The sequence below is a fragment of the Orycteropus afer genome, unplaced genomic scaffold (genome assembly GCF_000298275.1).
Source record: "Orycteropus afer afer isolate SDZICR_OR568_19922 unplaced genomic scaffold, OryAfe1.0 scaffold00080, whole genome shotgun sequence".
Lineage (NCBI taxonomy): Eukaryota > Metazoa > Chordata > Mammalia > Tubulidentata > Orycteropodidae > Orycteropus > Orycteropus afer.
Genome location: NW_006921667.1, coordinates 6,351,837 through 6,375,099, shown reverse-complemented (window position 1 = coordinate 6,375,099; position 23,263 = coordinate 6,351,837). Strand labels below are relative to the sequence as shown.

Genomic DNA, 23,263 nt, shown 5'->3' with positions numbered 1-23,263 from the left:
GACAGCTGTAGCATTAAATATAGTGGGAAGTAGTTTCAGAGAAATGGTGGCAGCAGGGGCAGTAGAATCAGGAAACAAGCCAGAGACAGCATAATGGGCTTTCTGGCCCATGAAATAAAGCTGAATACCTTTGGGCAGGAGGCTTTCTGGTAGAGTAGGGTACTGCCAGGTACTTACTGGCAAAGCCAAAGAGCTTTGTAACATTTGCCCAAGCAGGGCAGAGGCTGAAGGGCTGTAGGGCCAAGGCTGAGCCTGTAGGCACTGCTGAGAAGAAGCTGTCTTGACCCAAGAACAGTATCCCAAGTTGTTTCTCAGCCTGAATTGTAACTTCTTACTTCCCTGAAAAACCGCTTAATTGTGAGTTTTGTCTGTGAATTCTGTGTGGCCACTGCAACAAATCATCAAATCCAGCAGAGAAGTAGGGTACCGTGGGAGGGATGGCTGGTGTCAAAACTGGGAGAAACGTTGGAAGGTGGAAGCATGTCTGACTTCTGACTCATAGGAATCAGCCTTGGGCTATGGATGCAGATAATAGTTCTTCCCCCTTGGGAAGTTAGAGGAGATCAAATCTCAGCCACATCATTTTCATAGCTGGTCAGAAGGCCCTCATCACTACTGAACTGATTGATCCTGGACATCCAAATGTTCAGACCTTTCAGAAAAAGCTTAAAAATAACAGAGCTTAGCTTCAAATACGAAACCATAAAGCAAAAAACCCAACAACAACAACAACAACAAAACCCAAACAACATTTCTTTCTTTTGCTAAACAGAATATTTTTCATGTTTAAAGGAAAGAGCATAAACTAAGTCTTCAATCACACCTAAACCATATTAGGACATAAGTGACTAGTGACTTGGAGCTGTAGAAAGATAAACAAACTACAGCAACTAGCTAGGCTTGAAATATTTAGATTTTCTCAAAGTGTGGTCTAAAGCTAGCACACCCAGGAGCAGCAAGCTCCTATATGGAAGGCCTTGTGGGGGCCTCTCTCACTCACTGCCATCGAGTCAGATCCGACTCATAGTGAACCCCTCCTTGGGTTTCTAAGGCAATATTGCTACGGAAGTAGATCATGCAATCTTCCTTTCTTCTGGTTAGCAGTCAAATGCCTTAGGTACCATGCCACCAGAGCTACCAAAACCAAATCAAATTCACTGCCATTGAGTCAAACCCAACTCAGTGATCCCCATTGGGTTTCTGAGGCTGTGAATCTTTAAGGAAGTAGATTGCTCCATCTTCCTTCCAACCAGTGGCTGGTGGGTTTGAACTGCTGACATTTTGGTTAGCAGCCAAATGCCTTATCCACTATGCCATGAGAGACTGGTTCCAAGGGAACCAGTCAGTTTTGCCATCCAGGTAGGGACAAGTGAGCTGTACTTTTGCCGCTGCCAGCCTGGCTCAGCAGCAACCTCAGTGTCCTCTGCTGGCTGAACAGCATGTCCTTTCTACTGTTCTTAACCTCCTAATAACCAAATGAATGAGATCTCAGATGCCGAATAAGCAACTATACTCTGGAGCACGAGGCTGTGTTGAAAGGGGGCCTGGCCCAAAACTCCAGCCCTAGTGGGGGACAGGACGTTTGTGGGCAGGCAGGGCTTGGTGTTACTCCCACTCCCCTCCCCATTATAGCAGAGTCCTCAATAGTATCAGTGAGATGCCCTCCCCCCTCAAAAAAAGAGAGTGCTGGTAAAATATCCCAATTACTGCCTGCTTCCCACCAGAGCCCAAGGCTGCCTGGGACCATTGCTGTCTTCCGGGCCCTTGGAGGCTGTCTCTTCTTCCAGGGCCTTGCACCTGCCTCAGAGGCACTTCACAGACCATCACACTGGACTCACCACAAACATGGACACTTTATAGGAAGGCCCTCATTACTACTGTCGTTTTCACTTGTTAGTTTTGCATATCGTAACTAGCTGGTATTTATTATTCTGCTCTTCCGAACCATCTTCCAAGCTACAGTCCATGATTTACTAACTTCTCAGTTATCTACAAACCCTGAAGACAAAGAAAAACCTCTGCTGGTGTGGGTTGTGTTCAACATCCTGCCCATGGTGAGGTCATCAGTGATAGTGGGTATCGCTTGTCATCTCAGTGAGGTGTTCTGGACCCCTCCTGGACAGAGGGTACAGTGGATTTCCCAGAAAGAATGGGTGAGTCACTGGGCGTGCGCAGCCCATCCCACATGCATGCTGCTCAGACCCAGGGTGCACATCTGCCCATCGCCTCTAGATGACACTTATCAGCCAGGCCTCCGGGCTGAGAAGGGTGTGTTCCTTTCTGAAGGGGTCAACTCCCAAGGGCAGGTTAAAAGAAAAAAGGTTAACTTTGTCTTTTCTATGTGCTTGTGGAGCAAGATGAGTGAAATAAGGGTGATAAACAGGCATCTGACATGGCGTGTGAGAAGTTCATGCAGAGTGGGCTGCCAGGCAGCCAGGTGGTGGTGGTGAGAGGCAGTTTACCTACATGACAGGGGACCTGGAATCGGGCTCGTTTCAGTTATCCCATGAGACCTGCTCAATTACGGACTGTCAGGGGAAAGAGCAAAAATAAAACAATACACACAATAAATCCTAAATGAACATGTATAGCACTTCCCACCTCCACCCATCCTGGGAAGCTTGCAGATGTGGCACCACAGCATACAGGAAGGACGCAGGCTCTTGGCTGGTTCAAGGGCAGGTGGAACTAATGTTACAATATGGACATGCAGGGAACAACTAGCACAGGGGACTAAAAGGCTAATGGTGGGTGGACAGGTAGGTGGGGTAAAGATACTCCAGCCTGCTTCTCACAGGCGTGGCCATTACCATAGGGAGGGGGCTCACTACTACATTCAAGATACTAGACGTTATGGGCAGGCCCACCACCAATGCCACGTGGCATGGGCGAGTGTGTTCTGGGGCTTAAGGCTGCACTGGAGCCTGCTCTGGTGCCTGGCTGGCTCCTGGGTTTTTATTTGGGCTCTTCTCCCCAGTGCCTACTCAAACTCCAGACACCCAGAGGCCAGACACTGGACTCACCTTTGACCTGATGTTTCTGAGTTGCCGGCTGACAACACAGGATCTATCTTTCTTCAAGAAGTCAGGGTTGCTTTTAGATTTCATTATATCTGAAGGGATAGACAGACCCATTATTTTTGTCTTCCAAAACCCTCTGCAATCAGGCATGTTTGAAATTCCCAAAGCTTGTTGTTAAAGCAGCACATTTATGAGACAAATTATATTTCCTAAACAACTTGGCTACTTGAGAGAAAAACAGAATGTTGTGGATATTAATGAGATAAAATGTCATACGGTTGTTAGTCTTTAATGCTGCTCTAGCCAACAAAATGAGTCAGTTCCTGCTGTGTACTTGAGAAGAGGCGTGCCTCCTACCCTGCCTTCTAGTGACCATTTACAAACTTTACGGAAAACCCTGGAATCAAGGGAGAACCATTTCCACCTAACTACTAAGTTCTTTAGGAAAACAGAAGAACAGAACCTGCCCTTCCTATGAAAACACACGTTGGTACAATCTCTTGCCAACATTCCCACTGCAGAGACAGCACACAAGTGCTCCCCAGCCAGAGACAGCTTGTGCAGAGACCAGGGCGCCAGCCCTTGGACCTGTGCTCCTCTGGTTTCCATTCTTCCACTGCCAAGTGAGTATACATCAGAAAAAAGCAATGGCTCTTCTGCTCTGAAACAGCACTAGTTACCTGAAGGAGAACTCACCATATCCTGACACTGTGGTATTTTCAGGGGACTTCTCTCCGAGTGCTTCTGTAGCTGCTTTTAGCTGTTCCTTCAACCTACTGATGTCACAGTCTGCCTTTGCCTTCACGATGCTGAGTTCTGTGTAGATGTCTTTATACTTATCACTAGCATACTTCTTGTCCTTAGAAATCAAACAATAGAGGCAGTTATGTCAGTGTAGATGCCTCATGGTAAACCACAGGCTTGTCTCCCTGGTCTGGCACATGATGTGGCATGATGCCAGGGACAGAAATGGACTAGAGCCAGTGAGAACATGATAGCATGGCCACCATGAGGTACATCCCCTGGATTTCTGGGGCTTCTGTGAACTCAGGAGAGGCAGTGGCCCTGGGCTGCCCATGCCAGATGCTCCCCCAACCAGTGATTACTCAGCTCATGGGCTCTTGTTGGGAACCCATTCTGTTCAGAGGAGCCATTTTCAAAGTGACTGAATCTCCATAAGGGATTCAGTTATCTCCTTTTTTTGATCCTAAGAGTCCTCCAGAGGAGACAAGAAGGGCCTGACCCACCTGGGGGGCAGGCCAAGCCTCTTCCAACTTCTGCAGAGTCCACAGGAAAGCATAATATAACCCCAACACAGGAGATGAATCCTCACTTCATGATATCTGGCTGCAATCTGGAGTTTCACAAGAACTTGCTCATGAAACTGTTCTCCAGAGGATGACATCTGTTCTACAACAGTCTAGGCTGTGCTTGTGGGTCCTGCCCTCGGCCTTCTCCTGCCCCTTCTAAGCCCCCATTCCCTGGACCTCTTGGTGATGCAGCTGTTACCCGCAGTGCTGTCTGAAGTTCATCCTTGAGAGAACTGATTTCCTGTTTTAGGTACTGTATCTCCGATTCCTTGACCCGCAGTAAGACCTAGGATGAAAGAGGAGTCAGGATGGATGTTCAGGGACAAGGACCCTCCTGAGTCTCTTCAGTGGAGGCGAGGGTCATGCAGAAGCCCCCACCCCTGTGAAAGGACACACTGCTTTTCATGGCACCTTCCTATCAATACACAATTGAGAGTACCAAAAAAGACCATTTAAGCATTGTGGGAAACCTAAAAATTATGTATGAAAATAGGAGAGGAAAGTGACCAGAATTCCTTCCAGTACCCTGAGGCTCAATCTTATTTACTTTTGGTGTCCTGTGAAATATAACTGCTGACTTGCATGCTTGTTGGACTCCCTCACTCTTCCTTGTCTGTTCTTGGTAAAGCCTTTTTAGTATGAGATCTTTTTGTGAAGAAATCTAAGTGCCTTCACAAAAGCACACCTTACACATCAAAATTAATTACTGTAATTCAAAATGAACCTCCCGGTCCTGAGAAATAGGGTATCATTTGAAGCACCCATAGATTCACAGTTACTCCATATCACAGTTTCATTTTAAGTGGTCAATATTTGTGGTTGTGGTGAAAATCAGAGGAAGGTGGTAGAGGCAGGGTTGGGGTTAGACCTCTGTGGCCTGCAAGGGGCCCCTCCTGGTGGTGGCTCCCACGCTCTTTGGCAACTGATTTGCTGCCGTTTGCTGTCTTGGGGTAACTTTTACATCTTTCAGTGTTCTTTCATTTTGTCTCTCCCATGACACTGTCAGCTAGGGATCACATCTGTTCTTGTTTGACTCTTCACAGTGAACAGGATGGAGCTGGGTAAATGGGAGAGAGCTGGCTGAGGTATACCTCTAACTCGTAGGCGTCCTTGCCCTGTGTGAGGGGCGAACCCCCAGCCTCCCCTCCACCGTCCCCGGTCAGCAATGTCCTCAGCCGTGTGATCTCTGCAGCCAGGCGGTTATTTAACTCCTGGGGGACAGCAACACAACACCAACAGTGACACTCAACACAGATGCTCGGGGGCCACATACCAAACAACTCAACAAGGAAGGGTCATGTTCTAAGAACATGCAGTGATCAGGTATAAAGCAGAAGGTCTGCTTTATATGCAGGCTGTGTAGTGTGCATGGGGCTCAGGGACACTTCTGGCATGCTAGTCACAGAAGCCTCAAGTGGAGGCTGAGCAGGATGGGCAACACAGAAGGTGGTTTGATTTGGCACCCCTAGAATAGCTTACATTAACTTAATTCAAACTCTGTAATTAACCAAAATTTTAAACACATTCCACCTTTCTGGGAACAGGCAATTTGATGAGTGTTAAAAGATTCTGATTCCAAGAAGCCTAAGTGCTCTTCCCTCCTTCTGACCAAGGCCCTGCCTGGCAATCTGAACCAAAAATTCCAAGATGCTCTAGGGAAGAAATGAAGATATTTGAGAGTTCCCAAAGAGCTGGGACACAAGTTACCCAAATACCAGAGATGGCTTAGGTTAGCAAGACTGCCTTTGCTCCATCCTCTGCCCATGCGTGTCACCAGCATGGTGAGACACCTCAGATGGCCCTTACATGACTGAGCAGCCAGTGCGGCTCACCTGGTTGTGGGCGTTGAGCTCCTGGTTCTCGCGCTGGCACTGCCGCAGGGCCTGCCTCTCAGCCTCCAGCGCCTGGACCAGGTGGGCATTCTCTAGGCACTTCTGTGAGTACTGCTCTGAGAGAACCTCCAGCTCCCGCTGCACCGACTGCAGCTCCTCCCTGGGAGAGAGGGCACTGCTCATATTCCCATCTCACTCCATCCCCAGCCTCTGAACGCTGCCTATTGCATCCTGGAACTTGTGGTGCAGTTAGATGCTCAGCAACAGCATAGCAACAGAGAGCAGGCCCTGTGTATTCTGTCGTCACAATCATTTTTTACCCATTTAAAAAGTTAGGGATAATTTAAAAAGTATTTCAGGTTCACAGTACTGTTCCTCATCCTCTTTCAAACAGTTTAATATTCCTAACAATCCTCTGATATCAGTCAACAGAGGATTCTTTCCCTTGGGGCATGCAGGTATCAGGTTTCTGAGGAGTCCGACCTGGGCTGCTTCTCAGTAAACATGAAGGCAGACTCCAGTACTGGGCTCTGAGGACACTCAGGATGTCCAGGCCTGTGGATGCTATTCAGTCACCCTGGACTCCTGGACAATGATTCATTTTTCCCCACCAGGGAGACCAAAGATGAGGGCCTTTAATTTAAGCTTTTTTAAGACATCCCCACCCCTTGGCTTCCAGCTGAGGTAGGGATCACCCTCCACTTCTTGGTGGCTGCTCTATGGAACACAGCCCCATGTCTCTATCCTTGGCCTTGAATGCCCCCGTCTTTCCATTTCTGTCTCTTGCACTAAACTGTGAGCTCCTCATAGGCAGCGTCCATGAAATCTTTTACAATGCCAGAGACACTCAGAAAATGGCCAATAACTGATGGCCACAGCTACAATTCAAGGGTTGTATTAATTCTGCATAGGACAAACCAACTGGAGCTGACTCTGCTGTGTGCTCTCCAGGGAGGCACTGCTGTGGACAAGGCATCATGTACTAGATACCGCCATGTTCTCCTCCAAGCTACTGGAACAACTGCAGTGGAAGGAGAGAACAAATTTCTGGGGGCAGCTGCAGAGGCTTCCCAGAACAGCCCTTAAAGAATGCCTAATATTTCAAAGTTTCGTTTGCTGCATCCTGTTCTTTAAATTTTCCTTGGTTTGTTTTCTAACAGGAAGACCCTATTTGGGCCATTTCCAGCCACAAAGCATGGCAACTCAAGGATGTGTCACACTGGCAGCTTGCTGACTTGGGGCAGTGGGAAGGTGTTGCCACACAAGCTCTGCCATGAGGCAGCCAGTCTGAACCACCCTTCAGCACCACTTGCCGCCATGCCACCTGGGGACTCTAATCTCTGCATAGCTCTGGAAGATAGTTCTCCCCCCACCTCTGGCTCTCCTGCAGGCTGCCTTTCTGTTGAAGGACTCACAGGTACTGCCGCCGCAGGGCCTCAATGTCTGAGTTGATGCTGCTGATCTGGGAGCGCTGGCTCTTTTCCAGCTCCCGCTCCATCTCCTCCCGGTGGGCATTCTTCATGGCTTCGATAGCTGCAAAGTGTGCAAAGGTATGGTGCTCAGCACGAGGCTGAGGCTGCCATTCTGACAGGCAGGCCTCATGCATCAGGTCTCTGAGAGGTACAAAGGCCAGGAGAGTCCCCATTGAGTTCCCCCAGAAGGGATGGACTTGCATTTTTTTTTTTTGGTGTTAGAACAACAACAAACTGGTTAAATAAATGTCAATATTAAATTCAAGTATGAGTTCATAAGATACTCAAGTGTTTGGGTTGATACCTTTTCTCCTTGGTACTGACATGATGACTCACTGTGCAATCACACCTGATTACAGCAGTATCACTGAGCTTTGGCAGTGAGGATGTTCAACTATGCCTGCTCAGAGAACAGCATGTTGGCCCTGGAACAAAGATCTTGCCAAGGAGGAGCTGGGATGTGCTCAAGGTCCCCTAGCACCAGTCTTGCCTTGCAGAGAATTGTCCAGTTACATCTTTGTCTAGAAATGAGCCTGCTACTGTCCTGACCTGGAGCCTAGTGGTCCTGGCCCCACCCACTGCCCACCTGAGATAGTGGCAGCAGTTTCCTCTGCCAGGAGGCGGTCCTTTTCCTCTCGAAGCTTCTCTAGCTCCCGCTGGTGCTGCCTCTGCAGGTCTTCAATCTTTTTCTGGTGTGTCTCTTCCATAGCTGCAAACCCTCGCTCACATGTGGCCTGCAAAACCCAAAGGGGCTGTTGGTTTTCTCCGGACTTCTAAGTTGGGCTTCTTGTCTCATAAGTAGCCACACTCTGGCTGCACTAGCGTCCTGTAGAGCATACGCTGGCTATCGAGGTTTCCACTGAGGCCATTACAGCACTAGAAAAAGGTGCTTGCATTCATAAGCTATGTATTTTATGTGTACATGATTGCTCTGTATCTCATTTCTCCTGGGAGAGGGTAGGTACTGTGGTTGGGACGAGGGTGCAGTGGAATTTAAAAGAGCCAATCTGAGACTTTCAGGGATTCTGTGACCAGATGAAAATGATAGGACAGGAAGAGAGAGAAGACATGCAGAGGCTCGTCATTTCTGGTTTGGAATTAGATAGTGAAGAACTTTCGATGCTAACCACAAACTGGGGACTTCATGAGTGGCTGTTATAAATGACCAGGAATGGCCCACATCCTCAGGACTATTACCTTCTGAGTATCTATCAGCTGGAGGGCCAATGCCCTCCTGCTCCTTTGGGGATGGACAGAGCCCATTTCCCGCAGTCAGAGGTCTGACCCTGCCATTAGCCAGCTGGTGACCACAAGTTAACTGGCCATTTCACTTTGCTCTTTTCCCAGGTGTCAATCAAGGGAAATGGATCAGGACACACTCCGTCTTCCTTCCTGGCCTGCATCTTCTGTTTTCTTTTAAAGATGTACGGAAAAAAGGGGCATGTCATGAGCAACTGCACTCTGACCAGGTAATGCAGTGGAACTACTCTCCATACTGGTCTTTGTCTTGTCACGTGGGGGCTGATTTACCACCTGAACAGAAGCACGGGGGGAAGGACACAAGTACCCTAAGAAGAGGCCATACTCTTACTACCCATACCAGGAAGCCTGGCTTTGGGGGAAGCAGCTACGCCAGAGGCTTTCTGTCTACATCCCTGCAAGGGCCGTTCAGAGCAGGAAGCTGCCTCGTCTTGACGTTTAACAGTGGGGAAATGTGGTAAGCTTTATTTCAAAGCAAGTCTGGGCATGACCTCTCAGCTCGCACCCTATACTAACTGGCTGATGATCTTTCACATGGATTCAGGAAAGGATGCCTATCATTGCAGTCCCTCCAGGAGCTGAGTGGCCTTTCCCAGATCCTTACTTCAGTGCTTCAAATTCTTGACTAAGTCAGACTTCACTGCAATGTACTTGCTGCACCAATAAACTGGGCATCTCTTCTCCTATGGCTCCCTTGTGGAAGCCAACTGCCTCTTGGCTTTCTTTCCCCCACCTCTTTCACACCCAGGACGGTAGAAAGTTCCAGAGGTGTGGCCAGGTCTGAAGGGAGCTCTGCAGGGTCCTGGACTCCAGGCCCCATTTCTGAGTGCCTTGTCCTTCCTCCCACATGCTAGGGCTAAATCTGTCGTTTCTCAGCTAACACACACAGCTGGTAGGCCTTGAAATTCTTATTTTTGGTTTGTTTGAAATGCTTTAGAATATTTGAAAACAATGTTCAAAATTCTAACACAGACACTGAGGTATCTTTAAAGACCCAATTGCTTCCCTAGAGAGCATATGTGCTAATGAGCATGTGAACAAATTTTAATTTTTGAGTCAATTGTCACTGTGATCAACAAAAAGCTCTGCAACACCTTTCGCTAGCCATGGAGGAGAGGCCATGGGGGTGGGGGTGGGACACCAGGCCATGACCCCCCTCTCCTTGACCAGAAGAAAAATCCAGACAAAGTGATTGATATTGGCTAGGCTCTCCTAAGACCATTATTTGGTAACAAAAGATGGTTACTTAACAATTCTTCGTCTTCAGGGGGCCTCTGAAAATACCTCGATGGACTAGGTAGGGGCAAAGACTGGATGCAGAGCAATGGACTTGAGCAGTATACTGAAAAATTCCAGTTAGTGGGTTCCCACTGTGGGTGAACACTTGGAACTAAGCACAACCTTGGAGCAGTCTGTCAAATACTAGGTGTTTTTCCTGTTTGGATTTCTGCTGACTAGTGGTCTGACATCAGCAGTGTTGGGCCTCCTTTTTGTTCAGCTAGCCAGTAAAGGAGCAGAAATCACCTTCCCCTGGAAGAGCCCTTTGTGTATGTAAATACAAAGGGTAGATCCCTGGGAAGGGGCACCGTGTGCACACACTGGAGCCACAGGATGTGCATACACAGATTGGAACACTTCTGGGGGCTCTTAAAGAAGAGACACTGGGATCTGGGTTCAGGTCACTATACAAGGTGTGCTTGAACTTACCCTGATGCTGCTTTCACTTGAGCTTAGCACCATAGGGGTCAACCCATATGCTTTTGAATTTGCCTCATGATTCACAACTGGCTTGGGGAAAGAGCAGGGAGAAGCTGTTTCTTCACCCCAGAGCACCGGCTGTTGATGATTACAACTGCCTGCCTTTGGTCAAATAGGCCATGTCATCACATGGGGTAAATAAATACCAAGCCTTTCTCTCAGAGCTCTGGTGCGTAGTGCATAAGACATTTGACTGCTAACCAGAAGCTGGCAGTTCAAATCTACCAGCCACTCTTCAGAAGGATAGAGATACTGCCTTGGAAGCCCAAGGAGGGATTGCTATGAGTCGAATTGACTCGACTGCAGTAAGTTTGGTTTTTGGTTCTCTCAGAGCTGGAGGTGTATGCAGTTGAGAAACAGCCTCAGCTGTCTACAAATAGCAGCTGTGAGTGCTGGGGCCGTCAGCAGCAGCAGAGACACTGTCTATGAATCAGGATCTTGCTATCTACTTCAGTGAAGAGCTGAGAAATAGCCTGGTGTTGACCAGGTGCACTAGTAGAGGGAGGAAAAGTGCACATGGGCACCAGAAGTATGGAGAGCTCTCATGAAGGCAGTGCCAGGACAGCCATGATGCCTGCTCAGGAAGACCACTCCAAGCGGGCCCCATGCATGTGGTTCCCTGGAGGCAATAAGGTAGTGAGAGGATCTGATACTCCACATGACCCAACACCCCGAAGGGCCCAGGAGTGCCACTCAAATACCAGAGCCTGAGCTTTCTGCCTAGTGATGCTGAGTGTGAAGGAACTAGTCACTGGGGAGGGTCATTTTCCCCAGCTCTTGAAATGGGAAGTGTGGGCAATGAAATGGGAGGCTGTGCTGGATAGAGAAGCCCTTCTCAGATAGAATGCCCATAAATCTGGGCTCCTCAGGGAGTTGGAACAGGAGAATGACTGCTCTCAGAAGAGTTAAAAGAAACTAGAAAGAGTCTCTAAGGGAGCCTCTGGCCATATCTCCCTGGTCCTTCAATGGCTTTTTCCCTGTGAGCTTGAGGGCGCCCCTTGGTCCTGTGCTTTGAGTTTGGTTCTGCTCTGGTCCTGGTTGGAGTTCTGGGGGAAGGCAAGATGGGGAAGGGAGGCTTGGGAAGGGGAGTGCAGAGGCTGTTCCGAGAGCACAGCTCTGCCTCAAGAAAGGGCAGCAAGATAGCCCTAAGCAGAAGGATGTGAATGGGCACCTGTGAATGGGTGAGAAGCAGTGGGGAAGACTAATTCTGTCCTCACATCAGCAACTGGTTTTCCTTCCTGCCACCTCTCCCCCACTTTGGGTGATAGAAAACAGGAGGCTGGACCATTGGCCCAGGCTGGCTCAGAGTTCATATTGGGGCCAGCAGGGAGCAAACAGAACTTCAATGAGATTCTGTTTGTACAGGGACTTAGAACCAAGGAGCCCTGCCTAGCTCCCCCTTAGAGCTGGATGCATAGGATCACAGGAAAGAGCATCACATCATTGGAGGGAAAGGCCTTCCCTGCCCAGGGAGGGCTCTGTAGGTTAAGGGTGCATCTATGACCTTCAGATTTTCCAAGTCTCTCTGGTACTTCTTGCGCAGCATGGCCGTGCCACCCTCCAGGTTCTTGTGTTCTAGCTCCTCCCGCATAGCGTCTGTCTGTGCCTCTAGCTCCTGGATGCGTTTGTGCAGCCTGGTTGCAGACTCAGCCACCTCCTCTGTCTGACCAGCTGGCCAGCTGGGGGAGGGAGGGGGCAGACTGCTCAGGGAGTCTGGGGCTGGCAGTGCTCCAGGATGCTGCTGTTGGTAATGGCTGAGGGTTTCCTTCAGGCGCTGCAGGTTCTGGGAATAGTGCTCCTGCAGTGTCCGTAGCTCCTCTGCATGAATACCCTGAAGCTCCTTTATCTTGAGCTGGAACCTGTCCTCCAGGGTCTGCATCTGTTCCACATGGTGCTGCTCCAGGTCTTGCCGGTCTCTGGCAGAGGCATCCAGTTGGCTCAGGATGTGGCTGGGCTCAACCTGCACCATGTGCTCTGCCTGGGTAAGCTGCTCCGCCATGCCCAGAAGCTCTTCTTTGTGCTGCCCCTGCAGGGTGTACACGGTTGCACTGTGCTTGCTCTCTACTGCCTCCAGACAGTGCTGCTGATGGCCCAGCTGTGTGACCCTAGCCATGAGCTCTGCATTTTCCCTTTCAATGATGGTAATCACTTCCAAATATTCACTCTTCTGTTTTCGAAGAAGTTCTTCATACTCTTCCCTCAGGGCCCTGAGAGCTTGCAAGTGTTCCTGGCAGGGGACATCCCTGCTCTGCCATGAGTTCTTGTACAACTGGAGCTCTTTCTCATATTCCAGCCTAATTTTGCAGGCTGCATAACACACTTGAGCCTGAATGATGGCATCTTGAACTAATAATGAAGAGTATTGACTGAGGCCTCCCAAACAAGTGCTATAGGAAAGAGTCTGGGAGGCCTGAAGAAGCTTCTGACAACTGCTTAACGATTCTACAGGAGGAAGGCATGTGAGAGCAGCAGATATCTCCCCCAGGATGTGGGCCTTGGCTTTAAGCTGCTGGGCAAGCTCTTCCTGCACGGCAACAAGGGTACCAGTGCTCTGACCAGAAGGCTGAAAGGACTCTGGGAAGCTATTGGGATCTCGACTTAGCATTTCCCCTAGGGGTCTCAAGTCCCAGGAGTCTGGAACACCTTCTTCAGCACCTGCTTGAAGCCCAAGGGCTTCTGAAACCTGCTGCATCACTCTGTCAAAATCTGGAGTGTGGTAGGTACTCAGGATCTTACTTAGCATGCACCTGAGCTGCTGTAGGGCCACCTTGGCACTGTGCAGGTTTTCCTGAACGCTGCTCAGCCTATGGCGAAACGACTCCCTCACCGACTCTGTGACAAAACTCAGCTCAGCCCTGACCAGTGTTGCATCTGCCATAGAGGGGACCAGGGCAGGTGGGAGACCCTGCCACCCCCCGTCAGTAGCATCAACTGTCTCTCCTCCTAGCTTCCCCAGGTGTTGGCTGAGTGATTCAACCTGGCTCCAAAATTCCCCATCCACTAGCAGCTTTTTTGCCAGGGAATCTGCCAAAGGCTCCGGACAAGCTACAGCACTTTCAGACTCCAGGGGAAATCCTCTTGACTGAGCAATCTCTTGGAGGATACAAGAGATATCAGATGTTGTATTTTTCAAGGAGTCTCCAATCTGATTTATTAGTGAGGCTTCCAGAGCTATCTGATCTGAGAGAAGCTTCAATTGTTCTTGTTCAGTCAGCTCAGCCTGCCAGTGCTGCTGCTGAGCAGGGGGTCTCCCTCCTGGCAGGCAGCTCCTGTCCTCACGCAGAGTAGGGGCTATGCTGTCTGCAGGAGCTGGTGGGAGCTGCAGTACCCGAATAGCATCAGCTAATGTGCTCTCCAAGCTGGCCAGAGAGGCTGCAGGGGTAGCATGCTCCTCTTCCTGGCCCATCCTCAGCAAGGACCTTAGCTGCTCATGGCATTTTTCTAAGCAGGTTAGGGCCTGGCTGTTTTTCACATGGAAGTCTCCAAGCTCCCCAGTGTGGCTTTCTGTTAATGCTGCCCTCTCCTGTCTCTCCTGCTCTAGCTGAGAGGCCAGTGCACCAGCCTGGGCGAGGCTGTTACGGAGTTGCTCGCGGAGCTGTGCCTCAGTGCCTGCCCACTGGTGGTGCAGTGCCACCAGGGCCTCTTGGTCTTGGCCACGCTGACTTTCCAGCTGCAGGGTCACATCCTTGAGCTTTTCCTCCGTGATGTAGAGCTTGGTCTCCAGGGAATGTATGATGGAGAGGTAAGTGTCTGTGTCACTGGGCCCAGGGAGTGGGCTGGGGGCAGGCTCAGAAGACATACTTTCCTCTGAGAGTGAGCGGTCCTGGCTGGTGTCAGAGGATGTGCTGCTCGTCCAGGTCTTCTCTGACCCATCAAGGTGGATGTATTTTTGGCACTGGATTGTGGAGAAACGGATTCTTTGCCTTTTAACACCTGGTATCCCTGGATCAGGCCTTGTCATGCTCTGCAGGTGCCCCTCATTTTCAGGTGCTTCCAATGGCTTCAGGAGCATAGTGCCGTCTTCTGCACTGGGGATGCCTGCCCCACTGTCCTCCCCTAGGACAGCCTCTGGGTCCGTGCCCTTGGGCTTTGTGTGAGACACACCCAGAGGCGCCTCTAAAGCCTGCAGTTGCTCGCCCACGTTTGTAATGCCGCCACCATCTGTCCCCAGGGTAGCGCAATACTCTTCTGCCTCCTTTGAAGATTCATCCGCTAGCTTCCTGAGCATCTCCTCCTTTGCCTGAAGTTTTATCTCTGTCTCCTCCAAGCTGCTCCCCAAGGCCACCATCTTCACCAAGGCATTGTTGAGGTCCTGCTCTTTCTTTTCAATGACTCTCTCATGCAGGTCCTTGATGTGCCTCAGCTCCTCCTCCCTCTCCTGCAGCAGTGTGTGCAAGCGTTGGAGCTGTCCAGACACTTCCTTGAAGGAGCATTCCAGGCTCTGGTAGTCAGCCTCCCTCCCCCTCAGCTGTGCCTGCAGTGCAGCAACATCCCCGTCAGACATGGTGACCTGGGCCACCAGCTCTTGTAAGCGCTGCCTGAGAAGGTTGCACTCATCTTGGAGACTCTGGACACGCTCGGCAAGCTCCTGGATGCTGGCCTCCTTCCTCTCCAGCTGCTCCTCTAGCTGGTGTACACGTTCACTGCCCTCGAACTTGGCACTTAGCTTCTCCTTCTGTAGCACCTCCACCTGCTGCTCACGGTCCCGCAGCTGGTCCTCATAGGCGCTGGCCTTGTCCTCTATCTCCTTGAGGCTCTTCAGCAATATCTGTTTCTCCTTCTCGCAGCTCTCCAGCAGTAGCTCATAGTTCCTCTGCAGCTTCTCCTCCATCAGCCTCTGGGCCTGCTCACTAGCATTGAGCTGCTGGCTAAGGTCGGAAATGCGCTCCTGCAGCCGCTGCACCTCCCTCTGCCGGTCCCTCTGCAGTGCCTGCTGAGTCTCTAAGTCCCGCAGCTCCTGCATCTTCTCTAGTAGCAGGGCCTCAGCATTCTTGAGCTTCTGCTCACTGGCCTTGAGCTGCATGCTCAATGCAGCCTCGCTATGCTGCCACTCCTCCAGCTGCTCGCGGATCTTGTCCTTCTCCAGCTTCAGGTCACTCTTGAGCTTTGTCAATGCCTGCTCCTTGATGGCTAGCTCAGCAGCAGCGTTGCTTAGCCTCGCCTGAAGGCTCTGGGCCTCTGCCTCATGATGCCGGATCGTGTCCTTGGCCTCCCCATAGCTGCGCTTCAGAGCCTGAATCTGCTGATTGACCTGTTCCTGGCGCTGGCACTGGGCTTCCAGCTCACTTTGGAGATCTTGGTTGACTTTATGGAGCCTCTGCCAGGCACCGGGCAGGGAGGTGGCCACTTCAGTCTTAAAAAAACCGATTAGACACTAGGTTAGTAACACTCTGGCCTCCTGGTTCTGAGTGTCACACCTCTGGCCAGGATCACCACGGAAACCCACTGGGATGGGTTTGGCTTTTCTCCTTTGCACAATATATATTTTTTTTTTCCCATTAAATAATCCAACAAATCATCATAATTTTTTTGAAAGTAGCTGCTTTCAGGAAAACAGAAAACATGGACAATAACATCAAAACAGCTCTAACTGAATAGCTTCTAGGAGAAATAAACCAAACAGAATTGGATGATGGAGCACACGGATAAGCAAAACGAGGACCTGAGGGCACGAGACTGTGGGTAGGAGGGACAGGAGGGGTAGAGCAGAGAACCTGTGTTTGTTTGTTTGTTTTGCAAAACAAAAGCACACAAATCTAGACAACCGGTCCTCAAGAAGTGCAGGGTATCAGGTGCAGGTGCGTGAGGCCACTTCCTTCTTCGACTGGAGGAGAAGGAAGGAAGGTGACTTGCGGGAGATGTCAGTGTTGTGACACCCGAAACATTTCCCTTTGAAAGTGTATCCAATCCTATAGTAACAGGAAGATTTAATCTCTACCTGTAAGAAGACAAATGGGGGAGGGGGAAAGGCCGGGAACCATGGAGTAAAATATAATAACAAAACAAACAAACCTTTGTAGAACTCAAAATAAGACAGTGAAGCATGCGAAAACCAAAACAAAACAAAAAACAAATGAAACAGAACTCCCCAAACTGAAAAGCATGCAGAATGGACAGAGCTAAAATTAGAGGGGGAAAAAACAAAAACATGGACAAGGATGAGAGGAACAGCCCAGTCTAAGAACCTGGCCTGCTGTGTGGCAGCAATCTGCCAACAGGGAAGCCACAGATGTGACACTCAGTTATGGTCAGTTCCACTCCATGCTCAACGTCCCAACCATGCAAGCCCCATCCCCCCAGCACAGGTTAGCACAGTGCCCACCCTGCACACAGGCCTCCTCCTGGCCCTTCCACATGAAGGCTACACTCACATCTGGCTTTTGATCACAAGCATTCCCAAAGCTCAGAGGGTGGTTACACCCAACCAGGTGTTCAGCTTCCTGGGCAGGGATGGGGACCAATTTTCCTGGGCAGGCCGCAGGACTTCAGTGTGGGCTCAGGCCTTTTGCCCAAGTAGGCCCTCAGGCTAGCAATGTGCAGTATCTGCTGCTAGATCTTCATCACTTGGCAGGAGGGCACTGGGCATGGCAACAAATAGGCCAAAGGGAGCTGGAGGGAGAAGGGCCCAGGTCTACAATCAAAGCTGGGGCAGAAATAGAAATGGGAGAACAAATAGAAGGAAAGGGAAAGTACAACAAAGGGAAAGAATGGAGAGAGGCTAAAGGATCAACTCTGATACAGAGGGTGGCTGAGCACTACCTGGTCTACTTGGGGCCCATGACTGAGAAGGGCAGGCACCTGTTGGTCTGAAAACATCACCCAGTAAGCTCATCACAGATTATGAATCTCTCTTAGAACTACAAGGTTCTGGCCATTAGGGCTGTGTTGATACAGGTTAGGAGGATAGCCTATTGAGATGTGTGTGCATTCGCCTCTGCTGGTTGGTGGCAGGGCCAGCACTTGAACCTGGGATTCTAGATCAAATCTTGTGACTTCCCTGAGAATCTGAATTCTCTGGTACCTATCTCGTTCTATGTCCTCCCTAGCAACCATCTCTGAACATTTCTCTTCCTCTATTTCTCACTGTCTCCTTTCCCCTTGTAAGCAAAACTCAGGTAATATGAACTCTGTGCTATTGCCAGCATGTGCAGTGCCTACAGCACCATCTGAGAGGTGATACCACTGGCCTCATCTCACCAAGCACTGCCTGCTTCAGGGAGCCCCAGGCAGCCTCCACATCACTCTGCTTCTTTGTGGGGTTTGGCTGCTGGAAGTATTATTAGGAAGGTGGGCTAGGGCTCTGTATTGTGCCAATCTGGGCCTACTGGCCATGCTGTCTGGGGATGTGTTTGAGGGCTGGCCTGACCAAGGACAGGATGACCAGTTACTGACACTGAGCAGCAACAGCGTGTCAACACACTATTCCTTCTTTCCACTATTCCTTTCAGTAAAGTTCCCCAATCCCAGCTGGTACTACAAAAATCTTAACAGTCTGGCCCTCAGGTGGTTGCTGTAACCCAGAGGGCTCCTCTGAAGGAAAGAGGAAGTAGGAGCTGTGTGCCCCAGCTGTGCTTCCTGCCCTGGCACTTGCTAGGTGTACTGCTGGTGCCCTACATCAGAGCCCATAGGTCAGCTCCTCGCCTGGTGTGGGGATTCTCCTCTCCTGATCCCAGACTCATCGTGCTCAGAGAGCATGGTGTAGTTCCCACATGCTCCTGCTGCCCAAGGACACCCCACCATGCCCTGGGTCCCAGAGGCCAGGCTTGTGGTATGGCCATGTAGAGGCTGACCCTTACTCAGCTCCCCTCTAGGATGGTCTAGTCTGCTCAGGTTGGGGGTGACACACTTTCCCTGAAACTTCTTGTTGGGAAGAAAGGGAAAAGCAGGGCCTGGCTGAGATGTGGTGTGGCCAGGGTGTTGAGGGAGGGCTCTGACTCCAGCTCTGCCAATACTGTGGTTGGCCTTAAGCAAGGCTCTCAACCTGCTACATTCTTTAAGTGCTGGCACCTATCTATAAATAGGCCCAACACTGCCATTGTGGTGCCAGAGAGAGCACCAGAATGATCCGTTCATAAAACACATCATTGAAAAAGTTGGGGAAGAGCCCCTAGTGTCAGGCTGGAAGGAAAGAACACACAAGAAGCTCCCTACTGCACAGAACCCCTCCTGAGGTATGGCAGGGTGCACTGTGCCACTCAGCCAAGTTTTGCATATTCCTACCCTGCTGGGTATTAAGTGCCCACACTGAAGCCTCAGTGTACCATGCAGTGGCCAGGCCCTACCTGCAGCACGTAGCCCTCCCGTGCACTCTGTTCCCGGCCCAGTGCCACTCGCAGCTGGTCCTGGAGAAGCCGGTTCCGCTCCAGGAGTTCAGAGGCCTCTTTCTGGCTCTGTTCCAACTGTTGGCAAAAAGACATACATTTTAAAACAAAATGACAATCATAACCAAGGCAGCAGCACAGCAAAAGATGTGCAGCAGCAATCTGTCCCCAGATGGGCACATAGCAATCCTTTTCCTGGTCTCCCACATGGCCAGAAAGAGTTTCCACGTTTCAGCACATGTGCTGACTTGGTCTGTTAAAAACTCAAGTCCAAACCACACTGGTGTGTGTGTTACACTCTGGGGTGGGGTTAGGACTGCCTTCCTATTCCAGGCAGTCTCAGGCTCTCATGTAATTCCCATACTTGCTTATGTCTCTAATATAGTACATCCCACCATGAAAGAGTCTTCTTGAGGATGAATGAACAAAATGTGATACTATACACACACACACACACACACACATATATATACATATATATATATGTATATATATATAGGAGCTCTGGTAGCATAGTGCCTAAGGCACTTGACTGTTAACCAGAAGGCTGGCAGTTCAAACCCACCAGCCACTCCTCAGAAGGAAGATGAGGCAATCTACTTCCGTAGTGATACTGCCTTGGAAACCCAAGGAGGGGTCGCTACAAGTTGGGACCGACTCGACGGCACATAACAACAACAATACACACACACACACACACACATACATACTTACACACATAATGGAATACTACTCAGCCATATAGAAAAGTCCTAATACATGCCACAACTTGGATGATCCATGAAAATACCATATGCTGCACCAAAATAAATCAGTCACAGAAGGACAAATAAATAATCTCACTTATATGGAAGAAGCAAAAACAAAGAAACCAGAGATGATTAGTGGTTACCTAGGGTAGGAGAGAAGAAGGAAAGAAATAGTTTTTGCTTATGGGCCACTGAGTTTGTTAATGCTAGTGAAATAATTTGGAAGAAGGCAGTAAAAATGGTTGTACACCACAAAGAATGTAAACAATATCACTGAATTAAACATGTAGAAACTGTTGAATTGGTGAATATTTCATTGCATATATTTTTCACCACATACACACACATGGAAATCTTCCCCCTTCTCCCCAAAAAAGCAGAAGTCTTCTTGGGCAGAGCCTCACACAAATCACTCTAAATAGATCCCATGTAAGGTTCTGCTTGCAAAGAGGTTCCTGCAGCAAACTCACTCAGGGTGTGAACCCATTGCAGGTGGGCTGCTTTACTCTCTTCCTGCTTTTGAATTCCTTCTTTCATCCACCCTCTCCTTTTCGGAGGCTTGGAGTACATGTTTGGGGACCCCAGGCAGTCAGGAGCTGGCAACTCCTCAGTTGAGGAGGGCTAGGGAGGGACTGTGGAATTGTAAAAAGGACACTGAAGAGCTGCCATTGCTTGAAACAAACAAACAAACAAAAAACCCCAAATCTGTTGCCAAATTCTGACTGATAGCAACCCTAGACAACAGAGCAGAACTTCCCCATAGGGATTCCAAGGCTATAATTTTTATGAGAACAACTTGCCACATCTTTTTCCCATGGAACATCTGGGGTGTTTGAACCACTGACCTTTTGGTTAGCAGCTAAGCACTTAACCCCTGGGCTACCAGGGCTCCTATGTACCACTTGACAGTCTGAGAAAATCACAGCCTAGCCCTGGTGCCTGGCACAGCCCATTCCAGCAGCAGCAGCAGAGCAATGTGGTCCTGAGCAGTTGTTTCACTGTGTCTTGCCTAATATTTCACTAATCAGAGTGAAAAATGGAAAAATAGGAGTGCTGCTACTAGTGATAAAGTGTAGGCTTAATACATTTAATAAAATGGTGTGGGACAGTGATTTACTCAATATGGCTCTTCTAGCCATGGTCTTTGTGACTCCCACCACATGCCTGAATCGCTTGTTAATAATTAAAGTAACTAATATTAATAACAGTACCCTTGTGGGGGTGGGATCATAGAAATAAGGGGTATGGAATCCTAATGTAGGGTTGTGTTCAGTTTTGCCATGCTGCTAGGCTTAAAATGAACCATCCCAGTGGATGAAAAGGGGTTCTCACCACAATCAAGAAAGAAGAACCAGATATGGACTGTGTCCTTAGACCCAAGATCCCTGTGCTGGACTTCCTCACTCCAGGGGAGAGAGAGAGAAAGCAAGAGAGTGAATGAGCTGTAACACTAGGCAAAGAGATGGTGGCAGGAGAGGCAGTAGGACCAAGAGACTGGCATGAAACGGAGTGATAGGCTTCTTAGCCCACAGAGTGAGGAGGTCAAATGCCTTCAGGCAAGATCCTTGCTGGCAGAATGAGGTGCTTCTTTGGCAGATCTAGAAGATCTCTATAATACTTGCCCAGTAGGGCAGAAGTCGAGTCCAGAGAGAATACTTGTAGTATGGCTGAGAAGAGGCTTCCCTGATTGAAGAACTGTATCCTGATTTATTTCTAATCTGAATCATAACCTGTTACTTCTTCATAATCGTGAGTATAATTAGTGAATTCTGTGTGGCTACTGCATTGAACTACTGAACCCAGCAGAAAAGCAGGGAGTAGAAAGTGCTACTGCAAGGGACAGTTGGTGTCAGAACTGGTAAAAAGGTTGGAGGGTGGCAGCATGTCTAACCTCAACCTCATAGGAATCAGCCTTAGGTTATTGATCTTGATTCTCTCTCCCCCTCATTAGGGGAGGTCAGATGCTGACCCCACACCCTGTTTGCAAATGGGAAGACAAGGGGAAGTGTTAGGCATGCCAAAGTGGCAAACCTTTTTTTTTTTTTTTCTAATTTTGTTGTTGAGAATATACATAGTAAAACATACACCAATTTCTATATACATAATTCAATATATATAATTATAGTCTTCCAAGTTATGCACTCTTCTTACCTTTCTTATCTGAGTTTTTCCTCCCCTATTCAGAATAAACTCACTGTCCCCTAAATTTCTTATATAAACATTTGAGTTGCTGTAGTCAATTTGATCTCATATACTTTTTAAGAGTATAATGCTCAACGCATATCTATATATCTGTGTGTGTGTGTGTGTGTGTGTGTATATATATATATATATATAGATAGATTATATAGACAGATAGATAGGTTTATATATGTATTGATATTTGTTACCTGTTTAGTTAAACTATTATTTGGTTTTAAGAAGATTCAGGAGTTCCAGTAAGATGGTGGAATATGCTGAAAGGCTGCACAGACCCTCTTCAACAAAGAAAAGGGGAACCAATTAACACAGATACAGAAGATAATTCTGGACCCATGAGCCTTGAAAGGAAGGATATAGAAGTGAACTAACCTCCAGCTAGCAGAAGAATTTGCATGAAAACACCAAAAAAGGAGACAAACAGAGCTGTAGTCTGGCAGCGATCCTGACGGCACAGACAGCTTGGATATTGCTGAGTGGTAGTAGGACCTAAGAATTAACCTAAAAACCAGCCATACTAGCCAGGGACTGCACGGAGAATGGCTCTGATGGTTGGGGAATAAAAGAGGAAGCAGCGAAGAGGAAGGCGGGGTAAGTTGTGGACTTTTGTCTGTCTGGAGGGCACAGCCATTTTGAATGTTTATAAGCGGCTTGACCATTTTGGATATTTAAAGAGACAACACTCTCCCAGATTCCAGGGACTTAAGAACAAGCTCCACTTGCCAGGAACCCCAAGGACATTCCAGACCCAGACGACTGGAAAAGTGTACCATTTCCCTTGTTACTCTCATACCTCACATCCTCTTGGTGAATGGAGGTATGGTCATCCCCCACGCCCACCCACTTTCTGGCCTGGCAGGATTTCCATGCCAGTCTGTGTGCTTGGACGGAGTTGGGGGCCCTGTCCCACCATGCCCAGATTTTTTTTTTTCCAGTGTTCTGCTTTTTTGTTTGTTTGTGTGGTGTAGTAAATTACTTAGTGTGGCTTTTCTACCCATAAGTCTCTGTCAACTCCAAGGTGGAATTTTCTATGAGCAACTGAGGAGCTCGTGATTGCTGAAGTTGTCCACCTGGAGTATTTCTGTTGGGAGTGGCACAAAACAATGCTCTGGGAGTGGCACAATACAATGCTCTGGGAGGTGCCCACTCTCTCTCTCAAGTGCTTAGAGTTCTGATGCTATGATTGGCTAGTTTGACCACCCTGCCAGGCTCAAAAGAAGGCCTCCTAGAGGCAGAACTCTCTCTGACTGCTGGTTGAGGAAGACCTGCTACTGAAAGAGACACGGGCTCCTGAGACATGTGTTGCTGGGAAAGAGATGCAAGAGACACACATTGCTGAGTG

At 49.0% G+C, this 23,263-nt stretch overlaps 1 protein-coding gene across 1 annotated transcript in view; it reads right to left on the bottom strand.

Moving 5' to 3' along the window:
• The window catches only part of LOC103197533 (myosin phosphatase Rho interacting protein), a 286,080-nt gene that overhangs the window by 3,118 nt on the left and 259,699 nt on the right, over window positions 1-23,263 (bottom strand). Inside the window, exons 15-23 of the mRNA XM_042781030.1 lie at window positions 18,935-19,051; window positions 12,157-16,005; window positions 8,221-8,368; window positions 7,578-7,695; window positions 6,163-6,322; window positions 5,422-5,541; window positions 4,530-4,616; window positions 3,717-3,879; window positions 3,024-3,112 (exon numbers count right to left, since the gene is read on the bottom strand). Of these exons, the coding sequence (XP_042636964.1) occupies window positions 3,024-3,112; window positions 3,717-3,879; window positions 4,530-4,616; window positions 5,422-5,541; window positions 6,163-6,322; window positions 7,578-7,695; window positions 8,221-8,368; window positions 12,157-16,005; window positions 18,935-19,051 (4,851 nt within the window). The remainder of the gene's footprint in view (window positions 1-3,023; window positions 3,113-3,716; window positions 3,880-4,529; window positions 4,617-5,421; window positions 5,542-6,162; window positions 6,323-7,577; window positions 7,696-8,220; window positions 8,369-12,156; window positions 16,006-18,934; window positions 19,052-23,263) is intronic.